The sequence below is a fragment of the Camelus dromedarius genome, chromosome 28 (assembly GCF_036321535.1).
Source record: "Camelus dromedarius isolate mCamDro1 chromosome 28, mCamDro1.pat, whole genome shotgun sequence".
Classification (NCBI taxonomy): domain Eukaryota; kingdom Metazoa; phylum Chordata; class Mammalia; order Artiodactyla; family Camelidae; genus Camelus; species Camelus dromedarius.
Window position 1 is genome coordinate 27,272,240 of NC_087463.1, and position 26,906 is coordinate 27,299,145.

The 26,906-nt window shown below is 48.0% G+C and overlaps 1 protein-coding gene across 8 annotated transcripts in view; it reads left to right on the forward strand.

Moving 5' to 3' along the window:
* ATP9B (ATPase phospholipid transporting 9B (putative)) overlaps positions 1–26,906 on the forward strand; it is a 155,698-nt gene that overhangs the window by 78,706 nt on the left and 50,086 nt on the right. For all 8 annotated transcript variants that reach the window (XM_031441712.2, XM_031441713.2, XM_031441714.2 and 5 more), the window contains one exon: positions 16,100–16,260. In XM_031441712.2, coding sequence (XP_031297572.2) covers positions 16,100–16,260 — 161 coding nt within the window. The remainder of the gene's footprint in view (positions 1–16,099; positions 16,261–26,906) is intronic.

The following is a 26,906-nucleotide window of genomic DNA, read 5'->3' on the forward strand; positions in this document are numbered from 1 at the left end:
GTCAGCACCTGCTGATGTGGGAGACGCAGCAACAGATAAGAAAGTGACTTGACCTCGGTGGTCTTCGTGTTCCTAGGATGCTTGGGGAGCACTGAAAATTGACCCTAAGAACCTGGGCGTGTTGGGGAGGCATGCCCCCGGGGGGTTCAGACCTGAGAGGAGGGGATACACCCAGTGTCGTGGGCATGTGCGTGGTGGAAGGCATGACGGGGGCCGAGGGCGAGTACCTGTCGAGGGGTTGATCTCAGGCTCTTCCCTGACACTGATGGAACCGCGTCCTGGAGCCAGGGACATGACACGGGGCGGGAACACACGCTTAGATCGCTCTGACAGCTCTGCAGAGGGCTGACTTAAAAGACGAGACAGAAAACCTGCTAGGTGTGGCCACACCTGCTTCAGACCATTTCGCGTTGACGTCTCTGCAGCACGGGGTCCAGACACATAGCGGGAGACATCGTCGATGCTCAGAAACGTAGGCAGAGGTGCACGAGCCCCCGGGGTTTAAACGGCTCGTGGAGCTCGGGGTAGAGTGCCTGCTTTGCGTGTGCGGGGCCCTGGGTTCGGTCCCCAGCACCTCCATCAAATAAACAAGTGAATCTTTAAAAAAATTAAATATGAATATAAAGAAAAAGCACAGTGGTCCGGTGCTCAGCTTTCGAGTTCCTCACCGCAGGCGGACCCTGGGGTGTTGCCGGTTGGTTCCAGACACCACAGTAAAGCGAGCCCCGCAGATGCTTTGTTCACAGTGCACACAGAGCGATGTTTGCGCTCCCTGTGGTCGGTGTGCAGGCAGTGCACACACCTTCACTAAAATACTTCACTGCCAGGAGATGCTACCATTGTCTGAGCCTTTGTCGAGTCATGGGAGTGACATCAGAGATCACTGTAACAAGTAGAGCAATGATGAAGAAGCTTGCAATATTGTAAGAATTTCCAAAATGTGACAGACATGAAGTGAGCAAATGCTGTTGGAAAAAGGGCACCGACAGACTTGCTGGACACATGGTTGCCACGGACCTTGTTTGTAGAAATCACAGACTCTGTGAAGGGCGACAGGCGAGGTGTGCCTGCAGGTTTAAACAAACTCCACCGTCCTGCAGACACGGCTGTAGTTGGCAGGATCTGGTGCTTTGGGGACTCGGGAGGCCAGGTCTTCAGGGAATTGGAGCGGAGGTTAAGGCACGATTGTGGAGAAGACAGTGCACATGCTCCCACCGCAACGCCTCGTCCCGCCTGCCCCGGGAAAGCAGCACCCCGGAGTGGGGTGTGGAGCAGGGCCGTGCCCCCAGGAGGGAGGGTGCAGGCTGGAGAGAGGAAGGCAGGAGCTCGAAGTTACCTGCATGGCTTCTGACCACCGTGGTGCTGGCAGCTTGCTGGCAGCTGGCACGGGAGGTCACCAGGGCCTGCCCACTCCTGGGGGCCACTCAGCTGCCGTCTCCCATCCGGGAGCCTAGATGTTGGGGGTGGGGAAACAGCCTGGCAAAGACCTGAAAGCAACTTAACTTAAATCTGAAACACTAATTACTAACCTTAATGAGTTAACTGGGATGTGACCAGATTATATCCCGTCAGAGTAAATGTTAAGAAATTTGTTTTGGGAAAGTAAAAACCTTTGTACATCCAAGCCTACATCCTATAAAAATGACATCCGCTCCCTAAAACTTGCCGAATGCTGCTGTGTCGAGGTGCTTTTGACACTTGCCGGTAGAATTCTAGGTGCAGTGAGGTATGATCGGTATCTCCCGGTCAAGATGGAGACTCGAGGATTAGTTGGAGTCACAGGGGTGGATCCCACACCAGTGAAAACTGGGTGAGCTCGGGCCAAGGTGGGTTCTCTGTGCCTCCAAGAATGGGGGTCTGGTCAGAGGAGGACCGCAAGTAAGGCAGAGTTGGATGTGCAGCAGAGGAAAGCTTCAGGACAGGAAATAACCACAGGTGTCAAGTGCCGTGAACTGGTAAGATTTGGACTGCAAGATGGTGGTGGAGCTGGCAGGAGGACTTCGACAAGCGGGACTTCCAGGAAGTGCGACCAGCTGTGGCATGCCGAGGAGGGGCACGGTGGATGAGGTTCACGGGTGCTCTGAGGCACCGGACAGAGAACGTGGTCCTGTTTCAAGGCCAGGCCAGTAGCAAGGAAGAGGCAGAAGGTCCCGAAGATGAAGTGGCTGGAATGAATCCCAGAGGAAGCAGGGGGTGTCTTCAGCCAAGAGGAGGGGTGGCACCAACTCTGGGAGGGACGTCACGTCTCGTGAACCAGCGGACGCTGGTGGGTTCAGAGTAGCTGGGTGGGGGCACACTGGGCTCTGCCTGCAAGGACCCGCCAGGTGTCAAGGTGAAGATGCACGCGGGAGCCCCTCCTGGCTCTGGAGGGGGAGGCGGAGCCAGGAGCAGGTCCTCGCAGCAGAGGCCCGTTGTGGGCAGGTGAAAAGTCTGCCCCACCTGCCCCACCTGGGGGGGCTCTTCTCCCTCAGTCCCGCCTCGTCTGCCCGCTTCACCCAGCGGGGTGGGGAGGGGAGTCAGGGACGTTGTGAAGGTGACCTGGAAGAATCATGAGAGAGTGGAAGGCCCCGCAGGCCGGACCTCCACATCCAGGGCTCTGGGGGGCCTGCCCTCTGGCTGAAGGAGCCAGGAGACTGTGAGCAGTGGCACTTCGAAGGTGAGTCAGCAGGAGCACAAATGAGGGCACCGGCGCCGCGGCCACCTCCATCACCTGCGGCTACAGCTGACACCCCAGCTCCTGCCCGGGGTGGGGGGTGAAACCAGACCACGTCCAGCTGTAAACAGACATTTCAAGCCACACAGAAAGGTGGGGACACATCTAGAGAAGCAAAGCGGGCCTCAGACCCAGACCGGGTGTGGCACAGCTTTTGAAATGATCACGTGAGGGTGTAAAAGGACTGCCGACAGGCTCAGGGCGTCAGGAGGGAAAGCACACGCTGTGCGAGAAGAGGTGGGACAGTGTGACCGGGATGTGGGGCTTCTGAGGAAGCATCGGAAGGAAAGGCAGAACCAGCATCAGCGTGCGGGGAGCCTGTGCGAGCCCTGCGGTGGGCGGACGCGGCCCCGGAAGGAAGCGGAGAGCTCGTGGGTGCCCCAGCAGCAACTTCCCAAGCTGAGAAGCAGAAAGAAAGAGGAATGAAAAAGGGAGACGGAAACTGGGGCAGGGCATCCAGGAAGTGTGGCAGCCCCGGCAGGTGGGGCGCACCTGTGATGGGAGGACCAGCCGGAGAGGAGGGGGCAGAAGTACTCCAGCTGGAAGTGGCGGGGGCTTTCTGACTCGGGCGGACACCTGACCACAGACCTGGGCCGCTCGGAGACGCCACGCTGGGTAAACGTCGAAAAGTCTAAACGCAGCTGTAGATCGTTCCAACTGCAGCAAACCCGAAAGAAGCCGGAAAAACTAAAGCGCTGGCCTGAAAAAGGCACACAGTCCTTCCCGCATGTGGGGTTGGCTAGGACCCCTCAATGTGGCTGCACAAACCGGCGCAGGGGGAGGCCCTGGGGGTTCCGTCCAGTCACTGGATGGGGCAGGGGGTTCCTGATGACCCGAGGGGACTGAAGGGACTCGCTTGAGGCTTCCAGAATCCAGAAGGGAAAGGGACTCAACACATGCCAGCAGTTGAAGAAGCTGGACGCTGGACTCCCTCACCTCCGCCTTCTCCCCGGCCCAGCAAGAGGCAGGAGCAGAGAGGCGTGGGGCACAGGCAGGTGCTCCCTGGGCCGCTGGCGTGGGGGCCGCTGGCATGGGCGGCGGGCCGTCCCCTGGTGGCGTGGTCTGTCGTCAGCGGAAGAACTGAGCCCTGTGTGTGGGGCTCGTCAGCACTTTGGTGCTGCCATCGTGGGTGAACCTATTATATATTTAATGTTTTAAGCATTCGTAAGTTTAATCCACACAAATAAAATGGCATTATGTTTCTTGTAAAATAATGTTGCCATGTACACACAGAAGTCGGGCCGCAGGCCCAGCCTCCCGGGAGGGTCACACGCGGGGCGGAGGAGGGCCGGCCTCCCGCCGAGGCCGGAGGAGCTGTTGTGGGCAGGAAGGGTGGGCGCTGGGCGCACCGAGCCGGGCTCTCAGCGGTGCCACGGGGCCCTGCTGGTGGCCCACCTGACCCAGATGGCCGTGCTCTTCAGGAGAATGTGCCTCCTGCGCAGAGCCTCCCACTGGCCGAGCAGTCGAGACGATGAGTATGGTCGCGGCCCCACGCCGGCTTCAAGGCTGTGGTCAGCTCGCTGCAGGTGGCCCGATGGGCTGGGCCTTGGTGTCGGGGGCCACCAGACGGCCACACACGCACGTGAGGCCTCCCTCCCCTCCAGGGTGTGTTGTGGCTGCGACGGGAAGACGGAGCGCCCGCGTGGGCTCCGGTGTTTCAGGACATCACACGGTCGTGTGAGAATAATGCACCTGAGTTCTGGTGGTGACACTGCCGTTCTGAACACCATGTCGCCTGTTCTGAAAGAAAAGTGAAGAAGAGGTGCCTGACCTGCAGTGCATCATCACTGAAGAGGGTCTGACCACGAAGCCACTTCCAGCAGCTCCTCTTACCACTTGATTCTCTTCACACAACTGACACGATGATCGCTGAGGAGGAAGGTGCCATTTCCTTGAGAGGCTTATTTCCTGAGGGCAGTTCCGCATCAGGTAAACGTCACCTCTCTGAGAGACACTAGATGACGCCTGGGGTGAAGATTGTGTCGCTGAGAGTCTGGGGCCCAGGAGAGAGTCCTTTGGGGCCTGGTGTTGCTGCGCAGGGGAGGAGGCCTGCTCGCCCCCCCTGGCCCCTGGCCCTGGCGACTTTGAGACCAGCAGAGCACGGCCTCCTGTGCAGCCCAGAGCCTCGGGGCTCCCCGCTGTCCCCCTCTGCCCCGGGCTCAAGACCCAGGCCCAGCCAGTGAATAGGGACGGTCCCAGTAGAACCTACTTGTGGCCCCGGGAGAAAGCCCCTCAGGAGAGCCTCGGTAGAATGAGTGGGTAAGGTGAGGCGGGTTGTCCTTTGGTTGCTGCACCGGACAGACGACTCCCTCAGTGGAGTATTCACTTCTGTGGGAGTTGTTTTGGTTACACATTTAATCTTTTGATTCAGTTTGTTCTTTCCCCGAAGTATGGTAATGGATGCCAGTTGGGCAAGTTTTACCATTTACCATTGAAATGGAAATAGTCAAGAAGAACATTTTGATAAGCAAGATCTGACCAGTCTTCATCTCGTGGCCCTCAGGGAAGTCTGGGTGGTTGGTGGGACGTAGACCCAGAGGTCTGACCACGAGAAGGAAAGAAGCGTCTCTGGTTCACATCACAGCCCAGGAAGCCCCCAGCGGGCGCGTCCGCCAGGGAGGCCAGCCTGCAGGGACGGCCAGGCTGTGAGCCCCTTGCACGGGAGCTGGGAATCGTGGCTGACGGAGTGAAGCTCGGGTGACAGATGTCGCTCAAGAGCACTTCGTGCATTGTCAAGGCCATCGGGTTGGAAATAGCTAAGGTCATAAGAGGTCAGCAATGAGTTATAAACGAGGTAAACCAAGATGAAGCCATTTTATGTGCTGGTTATTAGTGTGGAATTAATCTTGTTAAAGTTAATGAGTTCTGCAGTTTTTGTTTGAAGCATCTTTTGCCTGCATTTTTCACGTAGAACACAGACAGGTGACTCCCATGCAGAAGTGGTGCATGTTGGGCGCCCCCCATCAAGATGCCAGAATTGTCCGAATTCCTCCTGTCTCCTGCCTCCTGCCTCCCGTCTCCGGGCGGCCCGCCCAGCGGCAGTGTCAGAACTCTTCACTTTTGAGCGCGAAGGCCTCTTTTCTCAGCTCACTGGCAGCCTGGGGCGCCTGAGCCACACGCCACTCCACCTTGACGCGTGTCCCGCATTCCTGTGGCCTTTGCTCCACGGGCAGCCGAGGTGCCCAGGGGGTCCTAGGGGTGCCGACCCTACCTCGGCGGCTGACGTGGCCTCAAAGTGAGAGCCTGTTGGGGATGTTTTGCCACAAGACGGCTCACCTGTTACTGGAATTTTAGTTCTTTTAGTTCGGGGCAACCTCATTGTTCGGTGGCTGCTTGTTTTTAACAGCTAATACGTGTAATTACGTTTAAGGTAAGTGCGCTCCGAGTGGTTTAACAGCATTTTGGGGTTGGAGTTGTGACCTCGCAGCTGTCCTCTGGTGGCCGCATAATTGATTTGGGTCTGAGGGCTCTCAGGTTTGATAGGCGCCTAACACAGGGTCTCCTTGGGGAAGGTTCGCTCGTTTCCAGTGACCCTGAGCGGCCATCTGGTGCGACTCTAAGTGCCCTGTCATCTGCTGCTAACTGCTGTCACCTGCCTTGCAGGCCTTGGCGGAGGTGGCGGGAGGGGCCGCACGTGGCCCTGGTGCTGGGGTCCCCCGGGCACGCGCACCTGTGCCCCCGGGAGAGCACGGTGGGGACGGGGCTTTCTAGGTAGGAGCGGTTTTAAGTCAATTTGCATTTTAATACACAGGTATGAAAGATGGTGACCGTCTTTGTAAGGTTATTAATTCGCTCAGTCCAAGTGTGTTGCCTGTTTTATGATTTGTTTCAACGGTTCTGGTGCCGAGTAGCCTGTTAGGCTGGGGAGATTGTTTCCACGACATTCCACGGAAGACTTCTTTCATCCCCTTTCTCAGGCGGGGCGCTGGCCTGCAGCACCGTGTCGCACTGATGTATTTCACTGGTAGTTTAAAGAGCAGGGAGAGTGCCCTGAAGTGAGGGCTGAGCTGTCCCCTGTGGCACGGGCACAGCTGACACCCGTGGGCTAGAAAGTCCCCTGTGGCACGGGCGCAGCTGACACCCGTGGACTAGAGAGATGTGTGTATCAAACAGTTTACAAAAGGAAGCCAGCTGTGTTTCCCTACATACTGTGGCTTCCTGGCATGCATCATTAACCCTCATTAGCTACTTCCTTTTACGAAGATTCTTGTAGTCTTGAACATTGCATGTTAGCATTTTCTGCCCCTCCAACTGGAAATCATTTGCTTTATTGTGGAGTGTCAAGTTGCTCTGGTTTCTGATGCGCTCTAATTGGTACTTTAGAGTGTGATCATCGTGCGATGCCACGCCATGCACTGCTTTATTTGGAAATTAATACAGACCTTTTCACTTCATCTGTCGATCTGGGCAACTTTTCACACAATTCCCAACTCTTGGGATTGCTTACAAGCCGTTAAGTATGAAATGGTTCATAAAATGTCTTTGAAGACATAAAGTAACACCAAAATTTTAGATGGTTAGAAATAGTGTTACAGTTTGCCAACATACCAGTAATCAACATCTTAAATAAACAGTTTTAATAATAAAAAGGGTGATTAAGATGAAAAGTTTATTTAACCGTATTATGCTTCTCGTTTAAAAATTTCAGCAAATCTGCTCAATTCCATCTCCCTTTCCAAAGTAAGCAAATCATGAAAACCATGGATTTTGAAAACTAAGTAACATTGATTCACAGTTAGGTGTTTGACCAGTGTGAGAACTTTTCTTTCATTTTTTTCCCTCTCTTTTGTCATAGAATCACAAAGAGGCGATGTGCATTTCATTGACAGAATTTCATGAGTTCAGTGAAACAGCGGTCAGAGTTCTGCTTCCAGTAAATACCGTAGACACATCTTGTCAACTCAGCTAAGGACTCTTGATTTAAAAACACTATTGAGTGGTTTTACGTAGTGATGGGTGCCAGATATCTGGAGATTGGGGTGGAGACCTTAAGTGGTCCATAAATTCCTGCATATTTACACAATAAACCAAGATGCGTTGAAGGAGGTAGTGACACCATCGCAGGTTGCGTGTGTCTCGGCCTCGTGGTTCAGTGGACACGGCGGCAGACGCCGCACACAGCCAGCACGCCAGACGTGCTGGGCTGAACTGCCCCACACAGCACCCAGGCACCGGGTCTCTCCTGCTGTCATCTTTCCCCCTGACATACTGTTACTTAGAAAGAACAACTTCATAATACTGTCTCTGGGACTCGAGTAGTCCTTAATGAAACTAGACTTCCTGGAATCTGTTATGTAAAAGCACCGTTGACTAACGTCTGGTAGCTTCCCTTGCACAAGCCGTTAAATGTGTCGTACCTGTTGGTCTGCCAAAGGAAGGATTTAAATGCTCCCATTCCAAAATTAATCACCAAACGAATCTCAGACTTTATTTCAGAAATTCATCTGTCTCATGACCTCTTAATGAAGAAAATCAGGACTAGAAATTAAAATTTCACTGTAAATTAATGTCCTTGTTTACTGTTAAAAATTTACCCACTCCCTTTCCCCAGATTTTATCAGGAAGTAACTAAGCAAGTGAAAGGGTGTTTTCCCCCATTCCGTGCAGTTTCTTTAAAAACCCAGCAGTGCTTCTGGCCACGTCCCAGGAGGGCTTCAGGGAGACGGGTGGGTCTGTGCCCCACAGCCACGGCTGCCAGGTGCTCGCTCTGCTCGGGAAAGGACGTTCTGCTCTGTGTCCCTCTGTGAAGCCCCAGCCTTTCCCATCATCTGTGGCCCAACAATTCCAAGCCACCGACAGGAATAATTCCTTCAGTTCCTCACTTTCTGGATGTTAGAAAGATATCAGATAATTTTTTTCAGCTCTCGGAAGAGTTCAGAGGGTTCCCTGAAGGGACGCTGTGGTGGGGCTTTTGGGGTGTGGAACATTCGATGCCCCTGGCTATGTGTTCAGTCCTTACCTTAGCGAGCATGAACAGAGCCCAGATTTTAATGATGTTATTATTAATGTGCTTAAAATACAAGGTTATTTTCTATTCAATAATATATTTTCTCAATTGTATTTAAGTAAATATTTGAGTATATTTTAAGGGTGTTTCTAAAAGGCACACACACACACACACACACACACACACACACACACACACACACACACGGTATTTAAGACAAGGGACTCGCCACATTCAGGAGATAATAAAGACACCCACATGCACGCGCCTCCCAGAAGAAAAGCGTGCTGAGTGGTGCAGTCCCTTCAGCGTGGACTGAGAGACAGACCGGAGAGTGAGAAGCAGTGATGCCCCACACCTCAGCAGGTTTGCAAGACGCCGCGGTCTTCCCTTTCTTACTGAGTCTGTTAAAATTTTAAGACTCCTAGTAAAAGCCTTTCTTTGAAAATATCAGAGCCGTTTAGAGTTATTGTTAGAAAAATCTGTTTTTCACGTTCCTAGGGGAAAAAGAATTCCAGAGGGTGTGGGGTCTCGTAAAGTCTTTGAAGCGGCATAAAACAGCCAGAATTCCTAGGCCTGCCAGTGACCACGCACATAATCTGCCCTTACTGGGTTTGTTCCAGACTTTTTCTTCTTTTAACACAATGAGAGCATCCCTAATCTCTAAACTCATGCGTACTGTGTTTTCAGATTGTAAGAATTAGAGAGTAGGTTAAGGCTATTTGTAAAATATCTGTTGAAATAAATATAAAATTACCAAAATCAACTGCTTATTCAATTAGGTTAAATTGAAATCAAACGCCTGACCTCAAGTTTCGCTTGTGTGACTGGTGTTGAATGTTGAGGTTTCTGGCGTCAGTGGATAGCTTTGGTTATTGAAGTAATTATTTTGAATTGGTGGGTGGTCTTGGCAAAACAGTTTAAAATTGATAGCTTCCTACATCGTTAAGGCAAAAATAAGGTAAAAATCCGCAAGATCTCAAAACCATGAACGTAAGCTGTTGTTACAGTTTTATTGACTTGGTTTGTGGGTCTGAATCTTTTTTTAAAAGGTGTCAGCCCTGTGCCACTGTGCTGACTGGACGCTGTGTCTGTACGCAGGGTTCCCTGTATGACAGGAGATACTTAGGAAATTTCCACCCATGTGTAATTCGGCATATTAAAAGTCTATGAATTCTGTCTTGGATTCTTCATGACAACAGAGATATTTAGGGTGACTTTTTTTGTTAAGAAAACTAAGATAACATATATTAAATATACTGAATTCGCTGAATTTAAGACTGAAGTTCTGTTCTCACCAAAAGCAGGCTTCTGGCCTTCAGGGGAAAAAAAAGCATCAAACTTGAGTGCCCTCTGCTGGCGAAGCCAGGGAGTGCAGCCCTTCCTCTCCATTCTCTCCCCTAGTCGGGGCGTGTCATGAATGAGCAGGGACAGCCTTGGGGGGAAGGGGACAGTTGGCCACGCTCAAGCTGTGTTCCCTGTGGTTCGTGGTGGCCGTGGTCCGTCCGGCTGAGTCTGCTCACAGCCCTGGTTTTCAGTAAACTGCACGGACTATTGTAAAATAAAACCAGGGGTACTGCACACTAGAAAAAGTATGGGTTTTTTAAAAATATTCAGTGCTGAATTTTAATGTAGTCTGTGTACAAAGAGTGCAAATTAAATTTCCAAATAGTTTCCAGACTTTTTCGCATATTTATGCCTACATATTTTTGTCTTAAATATGGCTTTGAGGTGTCACAAGTTGAGACTATTTGAAATAATTTACAGTAATTACTAAAACCCCAAAATTTAACTTACCATTTATTTTTGAGTCACTATATTGCTTGAACTTGGTGGCTTTTGATACTGTGGTTATCCTTTAATAAAGGTTCTGCTGTGACCAGCTGTCAGACGAACTGGCTGGACCAGGTGGCCAGGCGTGAGTGTGAACGTAAGCTGGCATGCGCAGAAACAGACCTGACATGCGTGTGTCTGTGCGCATGTCCATAGAGAGTGTGCTGTGTTCTTGCGTTTTTGACAGTTATTAGAAGTGCTCTGTGAGTGGACGTGTGTCACAGCAAATGCCAGAGCCAGTGCTGACGTTTCTCTGACGATCTGGAGGGTCACAGGTGCAGGAGGTAGCCTCGCTCAGCATGCACGAAGCCCCTTCAAGCTTAGCAGATAATAGTACTTGCTAAGCAGGTTTTAGGGATAACTTCACCCCACCAGCGTGTTTACTGTGGTCTTGCTGACGGGGTGACCACACAGCCTGTGTCGTCCTGGACTTGGGGCCGATTGGCACCAAGCTTATGTGACTCGGGGGCTCACATCGGGTCCCTCATCTCCAGGCTTCTCACGTCAGTGTGGGCAGTGGTTTCGCTTCCTTGCTAAGTACCTGAGCTTTGCACGAAGGCTTTTTTGTTTATATAAAAAATATAGCAACCCCATTTTCTTTTTAAATGTTAAATATTCAAGGAAAAAAATGTCTTCTGTAATAACTCTGGTAAGCAAGGAAAAAAATCTTAAATGCTGAATATAAAATAGGCAAAATTTGTCGATAAAAATGTAGAATATGAAATATTCTTTTAGAGTAGACTGTTGCAGGGTTCTTGTGTAAATATAGATTCTGACTTTTAAAAATTAAAGTGATATATTGCAACATTGAGGATTATCTTGCTGACACTTACTTAGGGAGCTTTTGAAGCACAGATTGTTGAGCCAACAGACTGGGTCGGTTGGAAGAAATGCTGCTTATTTCGCAGCTCACGGGGCCGCAAACGACAATGGCTCAGACATGTCCGGAGCGGGCGGCGCCTGCGCGCGGGCAGGCAGGACGAGGCATCCCCGCGCAGAAAGAGCCAAGTGGATAACCTGGAGAAGAAGGAAAAGGAGCTTAGAGTAGCTCTTTTTTAAAAAAACGAAACCTTTTAATTTAAAAACTCCAAACTGGAAAAAGTTATTGCTGTCACGATTGAGCAGACTTAGTGTCTGTGTTTCAGTTACTTGAAATACAGAAGTACAAGTGAACGTCTGAAAATTATTCTTTTCTTATTTCTTAAGATTCTTCTACAAGTGGAAAATACAGGGCTGATTTGTTTCAAAGACACTTACAAGGAATATGCTTTTTGTAGGAGTTTCAGTTGTGGTGCAGCTGTGGCCCCGTGTCGGTTCTGCAGTTGCAGTGCGCACTCGGGGTGAGGGGGCCGGGGGGCTGGTCCCAGAGCCGCGCAGCTGCCAAAGGAGGAGCAGCGCTGACAGTAAGGTTCTCACTTCCCCCGAGTGGGCCTTCCCGCGTGACGCCGCACTTCTGCCCGTGTGGAGCCATGTTGAGTGAATCTGCGGTTAGATGGGAGGCTTTTCTGTTTTTCAAATTGAGATGTATTTACAGGGAAAATACAGGACAAATTTAAACGATACTTAGCTTTCTGCAAGAGTTTAAATTGGCTTTTTGACAGGTTTCATCTTATTTTGCTGTTCTAAAATACCTTCGTGTAGCAAATAAGTGAATATGAGTTTGAGAAGAAAGGCTAAAGCACTTCAGTGTTCACGTGACTGAAGCCAGGGGTAACAGCACGTGCTGAGCAGTTGGGGATGCTTATTTCTGCCTTTTGTTTTCTCGGTTACCAAGTCTTTCTAACATGAGACTTTTATGTTGATTTCTCAGGGACTGAGGCGCAGGATGGGAGGTGGACTGAGGTGGGCTGGACCGTGCTCCGTTACTGCGATAAGGTGGAGTCTCACTCATTCACAGGTTCCTTAAAAAAAAAAAAAAAAAAAACCCGACTGATCTTTTTCTTGATTAAGCAGGAGAATACCGTATTTATCCTTCATTGTTGGTATCAACCATTATTTTACTGAGAACCATTAGCTGTTTAAAACCTGGTACATAAATTAAAAAGGCGCTAAGTGGGTTTGTGATGGTGCCATTAGTAGCGTTTTAGATTATCCGGGCAATTACTGTGCTCATTACCCAGGAGCAGCCCCTTTGCAGAGCCATTGTGGTGTCTTAGACGTTATGCACAGATTTCCCCTTGGAGATTAAAATTTCCAGTAGCGTATTTAATTTTGTTATCACAGTTGTTTCAAATAAAGCAAATATTATGACAAGTAGAAGAAAATTTGCTTTACTAGTACAGGAAATTACAATAAATGTTGAAAACTACTTGCTAGTGTGCTTAATTTACCTTTTCTTATACAGTCATAATTACTTCAAGTGATTAATAATATATTTTGAGGGTGAAACGCTTTTGAAGTCACAGTAAAAGGCATCTGGCCCATTCAGGTGTTTTAAGAAATGTTTTAAAGAAGCAAGAGATTCACATCAAAATTCAAGTTACTGCCTTCTTTATAGAATCTGTAACTTTATAAGTTAACCTGTTTTATGTTAAATAGTTTTTAAGAGTTCAGATTGCATTTTAGACAAGTTGAAGAAACTTTTAAGGGTGTTCTGGAGAGATGGGTATAAATAGTAATTGAAAGTGGACTTTAAAAAATAGTTGAAATGTCTCTTTTCTTCTCACTGCGTTTTGTTAGAATCGACCGGAAAAAAAAAAAAATTAGGCTCATAGTATGTGCTCTAGCATGGTAGCAGTTATGTTCCAGGAAGAATGGTCGAAGTTTAGAAAAGGCTCCTGAAAGAAAGCAGGGGACGGCTCTTCACTGAGAAGCTGTGTTTTCTCTGCTAAAGTTTTTATTGCGTCCTTCCGATTAGAGGGACTTGGAGAAGACAGCGTTCGGGCGTGTTCATCATCAGGCGGTTGACCGCGTGTCCTTGTCAACTGGAAACTGGAAAGGTGTTAACACTTTGAATTCGCTGCGGATCAGTGTGCAGTGGGCTGCTTTCAGTGTTTCCATCCTATGCGTGGCCTGTTTTCAAAGGAAACTTTGTACTCGTTCCTGACTGTTTTTGTCCCCGCTTTTACAGCCCTTCGCTGCTGATGCCGGGGAAAGCGTGAGGAAGTGGTTGTGCGTTTTTGCCAGACGGTGATTCTTTATTTTGTTACAAAAAAGGACCGACTCTGGAAGGCCGGATTAAATCATCCCTTTCACTTTTTAATGGGATTTGGATGAATAGAGTAAAATATGCACTTTGCATTCGTTGATAGCATCTTTACGTTGAGGTAATTGAGTCCTTTTTCCCTGACTGAATGAGTAATGACTTCATCCGACCCTCAGCGAGGCCGGAATCCTAGACTGCCTTTGTCACAGCAGAGGGATCTGGGCTTTGAAACATGCTCCACTTCCCTGGCTTAATTTTTCTTCATTTTAATCCAAAACCCTATTTTTCTCAATAATTCAAGCATAAACTATGTAGGAGTTGGAGGAGTGGAAATTGCGAGGGAATTGTCCCCCTCGTGCTGGTTTGTAAATGGAGTTGATAGATCAGGCGCCGTGGGCCCGGCTGCTGGCTGCGCGGCCGAAGCTTCCAGAGCTGTGGCTTCCAGGCCCCCTTGTGCCACTGACCAGGACCGGGACTGGATCGGATCGGCTCCACGCCACTGCCGGGCCGGCCCCGGACCCCATTTCGCACGCTGGGCTGCAGGGACCACGGGGCCACGTGCCCGCCCGGCCCAGGAGGGGCTCACCTGCGGCCACGGACACGGGGACAATCGTCCCCGATAGCGCATCGCCGGGACGTGCTCAGCCTCCGGGTCAGGAGGCCAAATAGCGAGTGATGCGGAGAGCGCGGTGCACAGGCCTGGGGCTTCCCTTCCCGGGGTTTGGGCCACCCGTGAGGGGGCAGGGCCTGGCGAGGGGGGCCTGTGGGGCGGGGCTGCAGAGCCGCCGCGCACGTGGTCCCCACGGGTCTTTGCAGCGGGGCCCAGTGGCCCCTGGCCTCCCACGCAGACCCTGCAGTGTCTGGCGTGGAAGCACAATGCCTGCTCTCGACAGACTCGGGTCGTGTTGCTCTGGCCCATGTTGTCGGTCCCGTGGTTTCTGCGCCCTCATTGAAGGCCGTGAGGTGCCAGCCGACAGCAGCAGATTGTCAGCTGTGAGCAGTGGCTTCATCCACAGGCCCAGTTAGAGCAGATTTCTATGTTATGGCGTATGTTACTGGTATAACATTCGTCTTATTTTTCCTACTAGGTTGTCTGTTTCTTGCATGTAAAAGCTCATAGCTTACTCATTTTTTATAACCTTCGAGTTTAGCAAAAAACATAGTAGACATTTAAACTTATTTCTTTAATGAATGAATTTTCTTCACAGCTGCACTTAATGGGTTTTCTGACAAAGTTTTGTGTTTTCTTTTTACCTACATATTCTAATGTTCTCATGAGAGTTTGTGGCAAATATGAATCAAAACCAGATGTAAACTAAATATGTGACATGTGGAAAAGGCTAGCTTTTTATTGGCCAAAGATAATGGTATTTCAAAAGGCACTACAAAATGAACTGTTATTAATGAGCTCAGTAATTCTAAAAGTTTTAAATTTGGGAATTATAGTACTTATTTTATCAAAATTATTATTTTATCAAAATTTTGGTAATCCTGTTTTCTTTTTAAATTACTCTCAAAATTTGTACCAGATTCAGGAGAAACTCAGATGGCAGGTGGATAACCTGGTGGGGCTCGGTCTTCCGTTAGCGTCGCATACAGTGTGAACAGGCAGTTCTGTGAGCCGCGTGCTGGGCCCTGGCCTGGGGGGACCAGGAGTGACAGCGAGCCCCACCAGTGCCCAGGGCCCCCGGGAGCCGCCGTGTCTGGGCTCCTCCGGGCACCTCTGTTATTCGCAGTTGGCACGTGAGGAAAGTGAGGCTTGAAGAGTGTGAGAACATTCCCTAGGGCCCCGCAGTTAGTGAGGGGCAGCGAGTCAGAGCCAGATGTTCAGCAGCAGCAACAGGGAGAGGATTAACAGCATCGTCGCCGGTTTCCTCTCCGCCGCTCCTGTGCTGCCTGTCGTCAGTCACTGCTCAACTGCTCCCGCCGCTGCTTTTCTCCTTAATGAAGAGAATTCTCTTCAGAGAGGCTCCTGGCAGAGTGACGACAGACACACTGTCCTGTCCCGAGTAAAATCTTAAGTGGTGCCCTGACGTGGCCCGGGCGGAGGAAGATGTGCGTGTGCTCAGAAGAGCCGTCCGGACCTCCAGGCCTTGTTGGCGTCTGCCCCCTCGCGTCCCCGTGTCCAGCGGGTGGTCGCAGCCTCTGCACGTAGGGGAAGGGCCTGCATTGTCTGTGGTCGGATACTCTGGACTCGTGTTTTCTCAGTGGACCCTTTCTGGAAACACTCTGGGACCGTGACTTGTTTTCAGAAATCCTGCCTGAATCTCTAAGAGGCTTTTCAGGAGAAATTGTAAATACAAGGAGAAGTTTGCGGGAGAAAGTGGAAAGCTCACACATGTTTGTGTTTCGCGGTAATGAAGGCTCATGCAGAAGGCTGAAGAACGCCACCCTATCGTGTGTTCAGACGCGCGGCCTTAGGGACCCTGTGGTTTGTCCTAATTCCGTGCTTCTCTTTCAGGCTGGCCTGTTGGACCTTGAACTCAACCAGCTGACCAAAGCGCTGTTTTTGGCTTTAGTTGCCCTCTCGGTTGTCATGGTGACCTTACAAGGGTTCGTGGGCCCCTGGTACCGCAATCTTCTCCGGTTTCTCCTCCTCTTTTCCTACATCATTCCCATAAGGTAGGTCTGAGTTTTGGGTTTTACTGAATGTGATTTTATGGAAATGTGTTTTTCTCCATGTGGAAGAAATGGCTTCCTTGAAGCTTCAGGGAGCCTTCTTTAGCCTGTATTAGAAAACAGTATTTGAGGGGGCAAAATTATTTTTGTTAGACTAACCTGGAAATCGGATGCTTTTCCTCATAGAAATGTGTTGGTAATGCAATCGTCAGCAGGTGGGGCGGTGGGCAGTGACTGAGCAGGCGCGAGGCCTGTCTGAGCATCGGAAGCCGAGCTCCAGGCCGAGGACACAGCGACGGCGAGCCCGCGCGCGGCGGGGCTGCGCGTGGTGGGGTGGGGGCCGCTGCGGGTCCCATCGGTGGTCTGGGGTCTCCACTAGCAGCAACTCCAGGAGCAACAGTAGAGTCCTAACACTCGTCCCTCACCCGCTCTGTGAAACAGGTGCACCGGGGGCAGGACGTGCCCCCCAGACTGCGCGTCTCAGCGGGGTGGGTGTCCAGGCCCTGCACCCCCGACAGCCGAGGGCGCTGCACATGTCCCGGGGGCGCCCAGTGTCAGCCCCGCCCCCTGCCCTGTCGAGCTCAGCCGCCCGGGTCCCCCTGCACGTCTTAGCCCTTCCACTCCCTCTCTGCTGTCCTTCCGCAGCTGCCATTAGATGTCACCTACTCCCATCTCTCAAGCAAACACATCTTTTCTTGGGAATTCCCGAGTTTGTTTTCTTTGCTTTCTCGCTAATCTTGTTTTTCTCCACTTCTGTTGCTTTTATGAGTTCTCAAATGTGCGGTGACATTTCACGACCGCTTCTGTTGTGTGATGCTAAAGGCCTGGTAAGAGTGCTGTTCCTTCTTTTTTCTAGGGCTCTTCTGTCTTTAACTGATAGAATTCATTGAACAGTATTTACATTTTATTACAGCTCTTCAATGTATTATTTATGTGGACTGTCTTTATTTCTTTAGTAAACTGACAATGCAGAGAGCCTTGACACTCTTTCCCCTTATCAAATTAACAGGAAATGTTAATTATGGTCATGAAAGTTAATGCATTGTAAGCATTTTTAAGCTAAAATAATTATTGTTTTTCATATTTTGGTTATATTTATTTATAGAAAAATTAGATAATACCGAATAACAAGAGAAGGAAAAAGCATTATCTGTAATCTCAGTAACTTTTGATAAATTCTGAGAAGCCTTTCAGATGTGGGGATACATACAGACTTAGAAGAATGAATGTGCATATTTATGTATACATAAATACACCAACATTCACACACATATCTTTTTTTTTTTTTAAATTCTGTATATCCTTTTAAAAAGTCTGGTTACAGACTGAGGAAGGTACAGACTTTCTACCAAGGCTGACCTGTTCTAGTTTTTCCGTCAGCATTTTTGAATTTAACATGTTCAGTCAAGCTTGGAGAGACTAGTAGTCAGAGTTATGGCTGCACCCCTGTTTAGCTCCAGAATATCTCATGCCTGCTTCACAATGCTGCTTTTCCTCGTTTTTCACAATCTGAGAATGCAATTATACAGATTTAGCAGAAGGTGAAAACCGTAAAATGTAAAAATTATAGAGGACACTTGACTTAGGGACTTATGGTTTACATCTGATTCAACCAAGTTTGCTTTCCTGTTGCAAGGTTTCCATTGAATTGTGACTAATGATACAGTTTAGTATTTACTAAATATGCTTCTGAATTTAATAAAGGATAGACTTTTAAATATTCTTTTGTTTTGCAAAGCAGTGCACAATTCTGAAAGGGAAGGTGCTTTTTCCACTACTGACCTCATACTCTTAAGAGGCTTGTCCAGTTAAGAAAGTAAAGCTGAAAGAAGTTCTCCACAGAATTAAAGATTTTGAGTCACTTGATATACTTTGCCTTTGAAGGAAAATGTTACAAGATTGAACTCTAAAACTAATGTATGTTCCTTACGTTACTTGTGTCACTCGTGGCAGAAAACAGACCATCAGAATTCTTGATGCTACACGTAAAGTCCTGTCAGCTCGGGGGCTAACAGCTGCTTGTCTCAGTTTCTACTTCTTTTGCTCGTATGCTTTAAAACGCTACATCACAGTCTGGTGGATAATCCCAAAAAAACTCTTGTCAGTGCAGGGGCAGGGAGATAGGAGGCAAATGTGGGCGACAGAAGCAAAATGGTGTCTGAAGAGGTGGTAACTGTGTTCCTTCCTAGAAACACGTGAGACCCTCTTGCTGCTACAGCGCTGTGTGTAAAGCACTGAAGTGAGGGCTTTGTGTGGCCTGGGAGGCAGGCAGCCACGGCAGTGAGTGCGGAGGAGGCGGGCCCGGGAGATGCCCCAAGTGCTCTGCTCAGAGCATCAGCACACAAAAAATGGAACATAGAAAATGTTAGATAAAGCAGGTACAAAATTTGCTTCAGAATTTAGAAATTCACTTTCTGAAGTTTTATTGAAGGAAAGTTCTTAGGAGCTTTTTATCAAGTTGTTTACAGGTCAGGTACCCTTTCTGTAGCGTTTTACAGGCTAGCGCTAACCTACCAGACATTTTTAGTAAGGCCTCATTTTCCAGGTAGAACGCTCGGGGAGAGGAGTGTATGCAGCCTTACTTAGACCCAGGATTGACATTCAGGTACTGATGGTTTGGGAAATTGGCAGCTGGTCCAGTATGCAAAACACGCTAGCATTAGAACATTCATTAGAACATTCGGCGTCTGGAAGCAGGCGCGGGAGAGAAGCCCGAGGGTGTGCCTTCAGCCTTTTGCTGAAGAGATTAGATGTGTGACTTACGGAGCCATTCAGCCCTCTCTGCAGAAGCCAGGAGTAGATGGGGTTATCCGAGAGAGCTGTGTGGAGGAGCCTCCTGTCACTCACAGGAGACCCACAGAGTTTCTGAGAATGTGGTATTAGTAGCAACACTGCTGGCTTGGACTGGAAGGAGCAGAGACAGGACAAGACTAGAGGAGCCTGTCCGACTCGCAGATGTCTCCAGGCAGGAAGGGAGCTGACAGAGCTCTGGCTGCAGACATGTGCTGCTTCGCAGGAGAAAGGAAGAACAGCTCTGAGGCAGAGCTGGCCTGGGCCATGCAGAGGGTCGCAGAGGAGCCCCTCAGCTCTGGAGCCCTTGTGGAGTCTGTCCTGCCGGGTGGTCAGCCGCTGTTCGTGTCTGGATGTGAGGTCGTTTCCAGTTGTGTTTTGCTGACAGCCTCGCGCTTAGGGACCCTCCTCTGCTCCAGGACTGTGGAGCTGTCCTCCTGTGTTGACTTCTGAAAGGTAATCCATCTTATCTTTGACCACCGGCAGTGTTTTTGTTGCTGTTTGTTGTTTTTTCAATGGTGTGAAGTATTTTCACCAGTTTTTCACCAACCGGTTGTCTCAGCGCCCTTCACAGGAAGGACTTTCCCCAGCAGTCTGGGCCCCTGTCAAGTGCTGAGTGTTCACATGTGTGCAGGTCTGCTTGGGGTCCCCTGTTCCGTTCCCTTGGTCTGTTTGTCTGTTCCTGACCTAGTAGCAAACTGCCTTCATTCCCACGCCTTCATCGTAAGTCAGTATTTGATGAAAACAAGTCTTTCGTCCTTGTCTGTGTTAAGAGTGCCTCTGCTTTCCTCGGTCGTTTGCATCTAATGTTGAATCTCCCAAACCATGAATTGGGCACATCTCTTAATTTTTTTAGGTCTTCTCTATTATGTCAGAATTTTTAAAAAATTCCATGAAAATCTTGCACAACTTTCTTTAGAGCTATTCTTAGGTACTTGGTAGTTTTAAAATGCTGTTGTAAATACTGTTTTTTGAAAGAACTGTTTCCTACATATTTGTTGCTGCTATGGAGAAATAAAATGGATTTCTGTAAAACGATTGAATCCCATCAATTTTCGTAAGCCTTTATTGATTCTAATTATTGGTCTGGAATCTATTGGATTTTCTCTGTAGGTAATCATGTAATCAATAGATAATGACAGCTTTGTTCCTTTCAATTTTTTGCACCATTTATTTCTTCTCCTTGTCACTGTGGCAACGATTTCTGGTATAATGTTAAGGAGAAGCAATGATAATGGGCCGTCTTCCTTTGTTCCCCGAGTGAGAGGCAGACTCACCATTTCACCCACAAGGGTGCTGTGCTTTTTATGGAGCCCTTTACTGTAATAAACAGTGGGAGTTTTTTCTATTCCTGTTTTGCTAAAAGCTGTTTTTAAATCATGAATGTATTATTTAAAATATTTCTACCAAATCTATTGAGATGATTTTTTTATCTTTAAATTTTTTTTAATGTATTAATAGGAGAAATTATATTGATTGCCTTTCCTAATGCCATACCTACTTTGTAGTCTTTGGGGAGAAAAGCAGAACTCGATCGTGGTGCACTGGTCTTCCATGTGTTCCTAGGTTCCACTTGCTTGTATTTCTTGTGAAATTCTTGCACTGGTTTACGTGAGAGAGACCGACTTGTCACTTTGCTTCGCGGGTCTGTCTTCTGGTGTCCGGTATCAAGATTGTGCTAGTCTCATGAAATACATCAACAGGTCTTCTCTCTTCTCTAACATGTTTGATTTACAGTTTTAGTTATTTATTCCTTGGACATTTGCACATCAAGGAGGCCACGTCAGGCTGAACCTTTTGTTGTGGAAGGATGTTTGACAGTGGATTTCTTTACGAATTTAAATATATTTCTTAAATAGTTAGTTTAAATAGGTAGAAAACTTGGTTTCAAAAACTGTACCTGGATATTCAGATTTATCCACTTAAACTTGCCACAATGTTTTCCTGTTCCCCCTTTTTCTATGTCGACTCTGTGGTCTTGCTCTTCTCATTCTAGGTGCCTTTTCTGCCCTCCCCTGTTCTTCTCCTGGTCGGTCCTCGCTGGCTCGGTGCTGTCTGTATTGACTCCGTGCGGGTGTTTTCCTGTTTTATTGATGTTGCTTTGTCTCTTTCCTCCTGCCTTCTGTGGTTTGTATTATCCTTTCTTCAGATACAGGCTTGACGCAGTAGTTCCCACCTTCTCCCCCTTTGTGAACATACGCAGTTGAGGCTGTAAGTGTCTCAGTAAGAACTACTTTGGCTGCTTCCTGGAAGTTTCCATATGTAGTATTTTTGTTCCTGACGACAGAATACTTTTTAATTTCCACTGTGGTTTCTGTTTTGACTCATGGTTATTGCAAGGTTATTTCTGAATTTACAAGCGTATTTGAGTTTTCTGATTAATGTCTTTGTTCCTGTTTGGCTTACTTGCATTGCTGTCAGAACACATACTTTTCCTTATTTCAGATCTGTGAGATTTGTTGAAACTAGTTACAGGGTCTGATATTTAGTTGATTTTTATAAACATTCGCTGTGTCCTTTAAAAAGAATGTGGAATCTGAGTTGTTGGTTAAAAAGAATGTTTCGTCTGCGCCCATTGGATCAAGACTGTTCATCCTGTTTTTTTCCCTATATCCCTGATTTTCCTTTCCTCTGCCTTTTCTAACAGTTACTGAGAGTCATGTTAAGAGCTCCCACTAGTATTGTGAATGGGTCTGTTTTTCCTTGGAATTCTGTTTCTGGTATTATGTGTTTTGTAGCTTTGGTATTGGTGACGTACAGAATCAAACTGTTACAGATTTCTGCTGAATTAGGCATTTTCTCATGATAAAGTGACTTTCTTTATTTCTGCTAACGCTTTTTGCATTAAATTCTACTTTGTTTTATGTTAATATGGTAATGCCAGCTGGCTGTAATTTGCTTGGCATGTCTTTTTCCATCTTTGTACTTTCAACGTCTCTGTGTATTTATATTTATATGTGTCTCTTTTAAGTAGCATAAAGTTTAATTTTTATTGACTCATAATTTTTGACTATTTAGTGCATATGCGATTATTGTAGCACGGTTACATTTTTAGTTTAAATCTATCGTTTTGTGCTTTTAATAAGATTTAACTGTTGTATAGTTTTCTCCTTTCTTACTGTTTCATCTATTACTTTTGATGATTCTACTCTTTTCTCTAGTAGTTTGTAAGCTTCACAAGCAGTTTCTGTTCTTTTTATGGTTATGTTAACAGCATTTTTAATTTCTCAGAGTCTAAACTTAATCATTTCCTTTGCTTGTCACCTGAGGATTGTTTAACTCGATTCAGCCCTTCTGGCCTAATGCCATTTTGTCACTGACTCTAGTTATTCTTCAACCCTAAGGTTTACTGTTTTACACATTTCCTCTTTTTGTTTAAATTGAAGTAGAGTCAGCTTACCACGTTGTGTCAGTTTCTGGCACACAGCACGGTGCTCCGGTCATACGTGAACACACATACATTCGTTTTCACGTTCTTTTTCACCGTGACTGCAAGATACTGAGTAGAGATCCCTGTGCTGTACGGTATGGACTTTTTATCTGTTAGGTTTCCTGTTTATTTTGGTTCACCCGTATTTTCCTTCTTCTTCTTGCCTTTCAGGCCTTCCATGTAGGATAATTTTCCTTCTGTCAGGTTTATTTTTCGCTGTTGGTCAGTGCTGGTCTTTGTTGGGAACGCTCTCGGTTTTTGTTTGGCTTTGCTTCTTGAGAAGTAGTTTCGCCACGTGCGGGTTCTCAGCTGTCACGCTCATTTCAGTCTCATGGCTTCCGTGTTCAGTAATCGCCATTCCCTCCCCTCCTCCCCTCCCCCTCCTCCTCCCCTCCTCCCCCTCCCCCCTTACTCTGCACTGTTGTGCTCTGCTCTCTGCTGTCGCGTCTGGACAGCGTTATTCGTGAACCTGTAGGGAGGTTTCTTTCGTTCATCCTAGGAAGCTCCCAGTGTGTCTCCTCCGATGCTGCCTTTGCCCTGTTCTGTTGCCTCTCTGCCAAGGCTCGTCGGATCCTCGTGTGCCCTTTGTTTCTCTCGTTCCTATGTTGTTTTTTTTCACCTTTTTGTCTCTGTGCTTCATTCTGATCATTCCTAGTGACCTGCCTTCCAAGTCACTAATTTCACCTTCTGCTGTGTCTGATTAGCCACCAAACTAGTCAAATGCTTAATTTTGGTTACTGGTATTTTTTAGTTCCAGAAATTTTATTTGATTCTCTATCACATTTGTGGTTTCATTTTTATGTTTGCCTAGTCCATGCAGATACTTCTCTGACTTTTCTTGTGTATCCAGCTGTTCACACTGTGTCTGTCGGACACCTGTCTCGGTCTTTTTCTCGTGTTTTTTGTTTCCGTCTCTTGATCATGGTGTGTTGTCTCACCACATGCTGTGTTTTGGTTTATTTGGGTTTTGTTTGTAACTGTATTTGAAAAACTAGTTATGGGAATCATTTGAGATAAAAGTGAAAGTATGTTTTTCCAAGACAAACACACTTGCTCCTGAACTGTGTACTTGGAGGTACCTCCTGCCCTGGAATGTCTTAATCCAAGTTCGAGTTACTCAGTCTCCCCTTCTGCACGTGGGTGCGTGGTTCCTGGTTCTCCAGAGTTTGAGGGCATCACCCTTCACAGCCCTGCCAGTCATGGGAAGGAGGACCTCTTGCTGGACCTCTGCCTTATTTCTTTTAAGAATTTTTTTTAAAAAATTATGCAGTATTTCTTACTGTTTTCAGTGGGAACGTTGGTTCAAATAAGATACCTCCCATTACCCAAGAGCACGGAAGTTTTTTGCAGATTTTATATAAAGGAAGTCAGACAACTGTGATTAAGTGGTTAACCTCCAGGGCAGTACTTCCAGGGGTAACATTTTGAGGCCCCAGCTGTGATAAATCTTATTCTTGAAAATGTATCAAGCTTTCTTTTAACAACCAAGTACAACTATATCATAGTTGTGGAACACTTGGGAAGTGCAAGCTTTTAAAAAATATCACTTGGATAAACAAACTATGGTATATCTATACAGTGAGTACTGTTTATCAATAAAAAGGAATAAACTGTTGACACACACAGTTAACTTGGGCATTTGTAGCGTTCTGGAAGCTACCAAAGGAGCATGATGGAGAACAGATCTCTGGTTGCCGGGGGAAGGGTGGGGGCAGGGACGACTGTCGGGGGTAACAGGAGGAGTGTCTGCGTGATGGGGCTGTCTGCATCCCGGTGGAGACTGGTGGGCGTGATGCTGGCGGGAGTTTGTCTGAGGGACACACAGCAGAGAGTGCAAGTGAAAACTGGCAAAACCTGGGTCAGTCTGTGTGGGAGTTCATTGTGTTGTAACATCCGGTCTGTGTTTGGAGAGTGCGCTGTGGTCCTGCAAGGTGTTACCCTAACCCTAACCCTTCACCATGGGTGCTCAGTTCAGCTCTCCTGAAACACCACATTATTTCAAATCCCCAGTCCACCCATACCCACTCAGAAGTGTAATGATGTGATTTGGAATTTTGCTTATACCAACTTTGGTACTTCCCATGCTTAATAGATTTCTGCTCCTGAGGACCCCAGACTGCACTTTGCTCGTCCTGTACGTGTTGCGGTGGATACAAATCGAAGGGCTCTTGGCACGTCTGAGTCTTTATCCGCTGTTTTCCCCTTACTTAACAGCCACACCTTTTGCTCTTCGAGCCTGGGGGCCAGCCTGCCTTCCCAGAGGGGTCCTAACATGCTGCCCACGCTGTGCTCTCCACTTTGGCTCTGCCTTGTCTGTAAAACCTTCTGTGACTGTTCACAGGCAGCAGATTATCTGCTCCACCAACGTAACCTTCAGTCACCCACTGTGATGCTAACACGCGGCGTTTTACAGGTGCTGCTACCAAGGCTCAGAATGATCGTCTGTTTTAGTCCAAGGTCATGGAGCTAGTAAATTTGGAAGCTAGGAATCCATGCAAGTCATCCGTCAGATCAAACCCGTGAAATTCTGTTACCCACGCTTCCTCCCATGGGGCTGACTGAAGAGCATTCAGGGAGTTGAACTGACAGGAGCCGATTATTCGGAAAAGGGGCCTGGGATAATTCCCAGTTTCTGGCCTGGGCTGATGGGTGGACCATGCCATTCACTGACGTCAGAGGACGCTCCTCCTCCTTGAGCGAGAATAAATTTGTTTTTTCTTTGTTTGGCACTGGGGGAGGAGGAGGTAGGAAAGCTAACCTCCATGGTGTGTATAGTCACTTAGAGGTGTCTGTGAAATGTAGAGTGAGGCACCTGCAGGCAACAGAGTATACCACCTGAAGCCCAGGAGAAAGGCTCAAACCAGTAGCAGAGGCTGGAATGCTGCCTTCACAGCGCGCAGCGGCCGGTGAATCCACCTCGTGAAGACATTTGGAACTGTCCTGTGCCACCCGTGGTGTGTCATAGAAAACTTACTCACAGAATGAAAAAATTGAGGGGGATGCAGGGAAAGTAGGAAATGTGCTTTTTCCTTTAAATGACAATTTACAGGAAAAGGTTTTGATTACTTTTGATAAAACGTGCCGTTTAAATTTAAATGCCTTTTCTTTTGCTTGGCTCTGGGTCTGAAGCTAAATCTCACTCGTGGGGGAACACGTGTGAATGATTTCAGGCAGCTTCATGCCGCGGGGAGCCTGGTGTGCGCTGGGGCCGGGTTCGCCTGCCCTGTTGAACGCTGCAGGTTGATCGGCACAGACCGAGTGCGGCCGCCCGCCGGGGGCGCTGCTGGCGCCGCGTTGCATGTTTCAAGAAGGTGCACCTCAGACTGATTCAGGATCCAAGTTACCTCCTCAGACATTTTTGAAGCTGCAAGATGAATTATTTGGGCAAGAAAGCACTGCTGTTCAGACAGCCTTACGTTCTAAAATTAACCTGTGTCTTCTTACCATAGTGTGGACCAGCTTCACACAGGTTCTTCTCGGTGACGCTCCTGAGCACGCTAGCTCGATCAGATCAGATAGTTTATTTCACTTTTCTTGTTTCATAGCAGCCAAGGCCGCAGCCGCCTCTGGTGCAGGGAGTGCCCGACAGCGCGGGCGGCTTCTCCGCTCGCTCGGGATGGGTCCAGGTAGTGTCACAGCTGTTTAGCGAGCAGTGTGACGCGCCTAAACTGTGTACGCGTTGGTTGCATGACAGTGTGTTAGCGTGACGCTCAGGGTCGTAGGCTTGCTATATTTTGTTGTTCACAGATCACGTCACCATAAAGTACTAGTCGAATAGAGGCCTAGGATTTAAAATCCCCTAAAATTGGAACATGACTAAAAAGCAAGTTCAGTACGGTGCTGGTGATGACTCTGTCAACCTAGTGTTTGAAGTTTGAGCTTCCAGAAAGTTTCAACAGTAAATAGCAAATTGTCGTCCTAACCTTTGTTGGAGACTTGCCTGCAGGCTCTCCTCCCGGGTCACCTGCCCGCATGGGGGCAGCCTCCCTCTTCCACCCCGACCACTTCAAAATAGCCCAGCGAGAAAAGCAGATTTTAAAGAATTATGCACGTGTACTTCAGACATTTTACATCCACTTGATTCACAGGGACGTACGCTCATCCGGCAGCCTCGGTGTCGGGCCCTGGCCTCTCCTAGCACGGTTTGAAGGCCCTGGTGTGTCTTGTATGAAGGCAGCCCGGGTGCCTTGGTTGTCGTGTCCACTTTGGATTTCCTTAAGGTTCAGAGAAAAAGATGTTCACAGGTCTGTTGAGTGAGAAGCTTCCAGAGGAGTTAAGTTCCTTCTCATCTTTTGTGCCTCACTCACACCTCATCAGCAATGGTTTTTGAAACAATTCATCACTACCCAGCCTTTCAGGAACATTCTATCTCACTTAAGTGGAGAAACGGTGTCTCGATTGTGGTTATTGATCACGTTTCCTCGGGTTA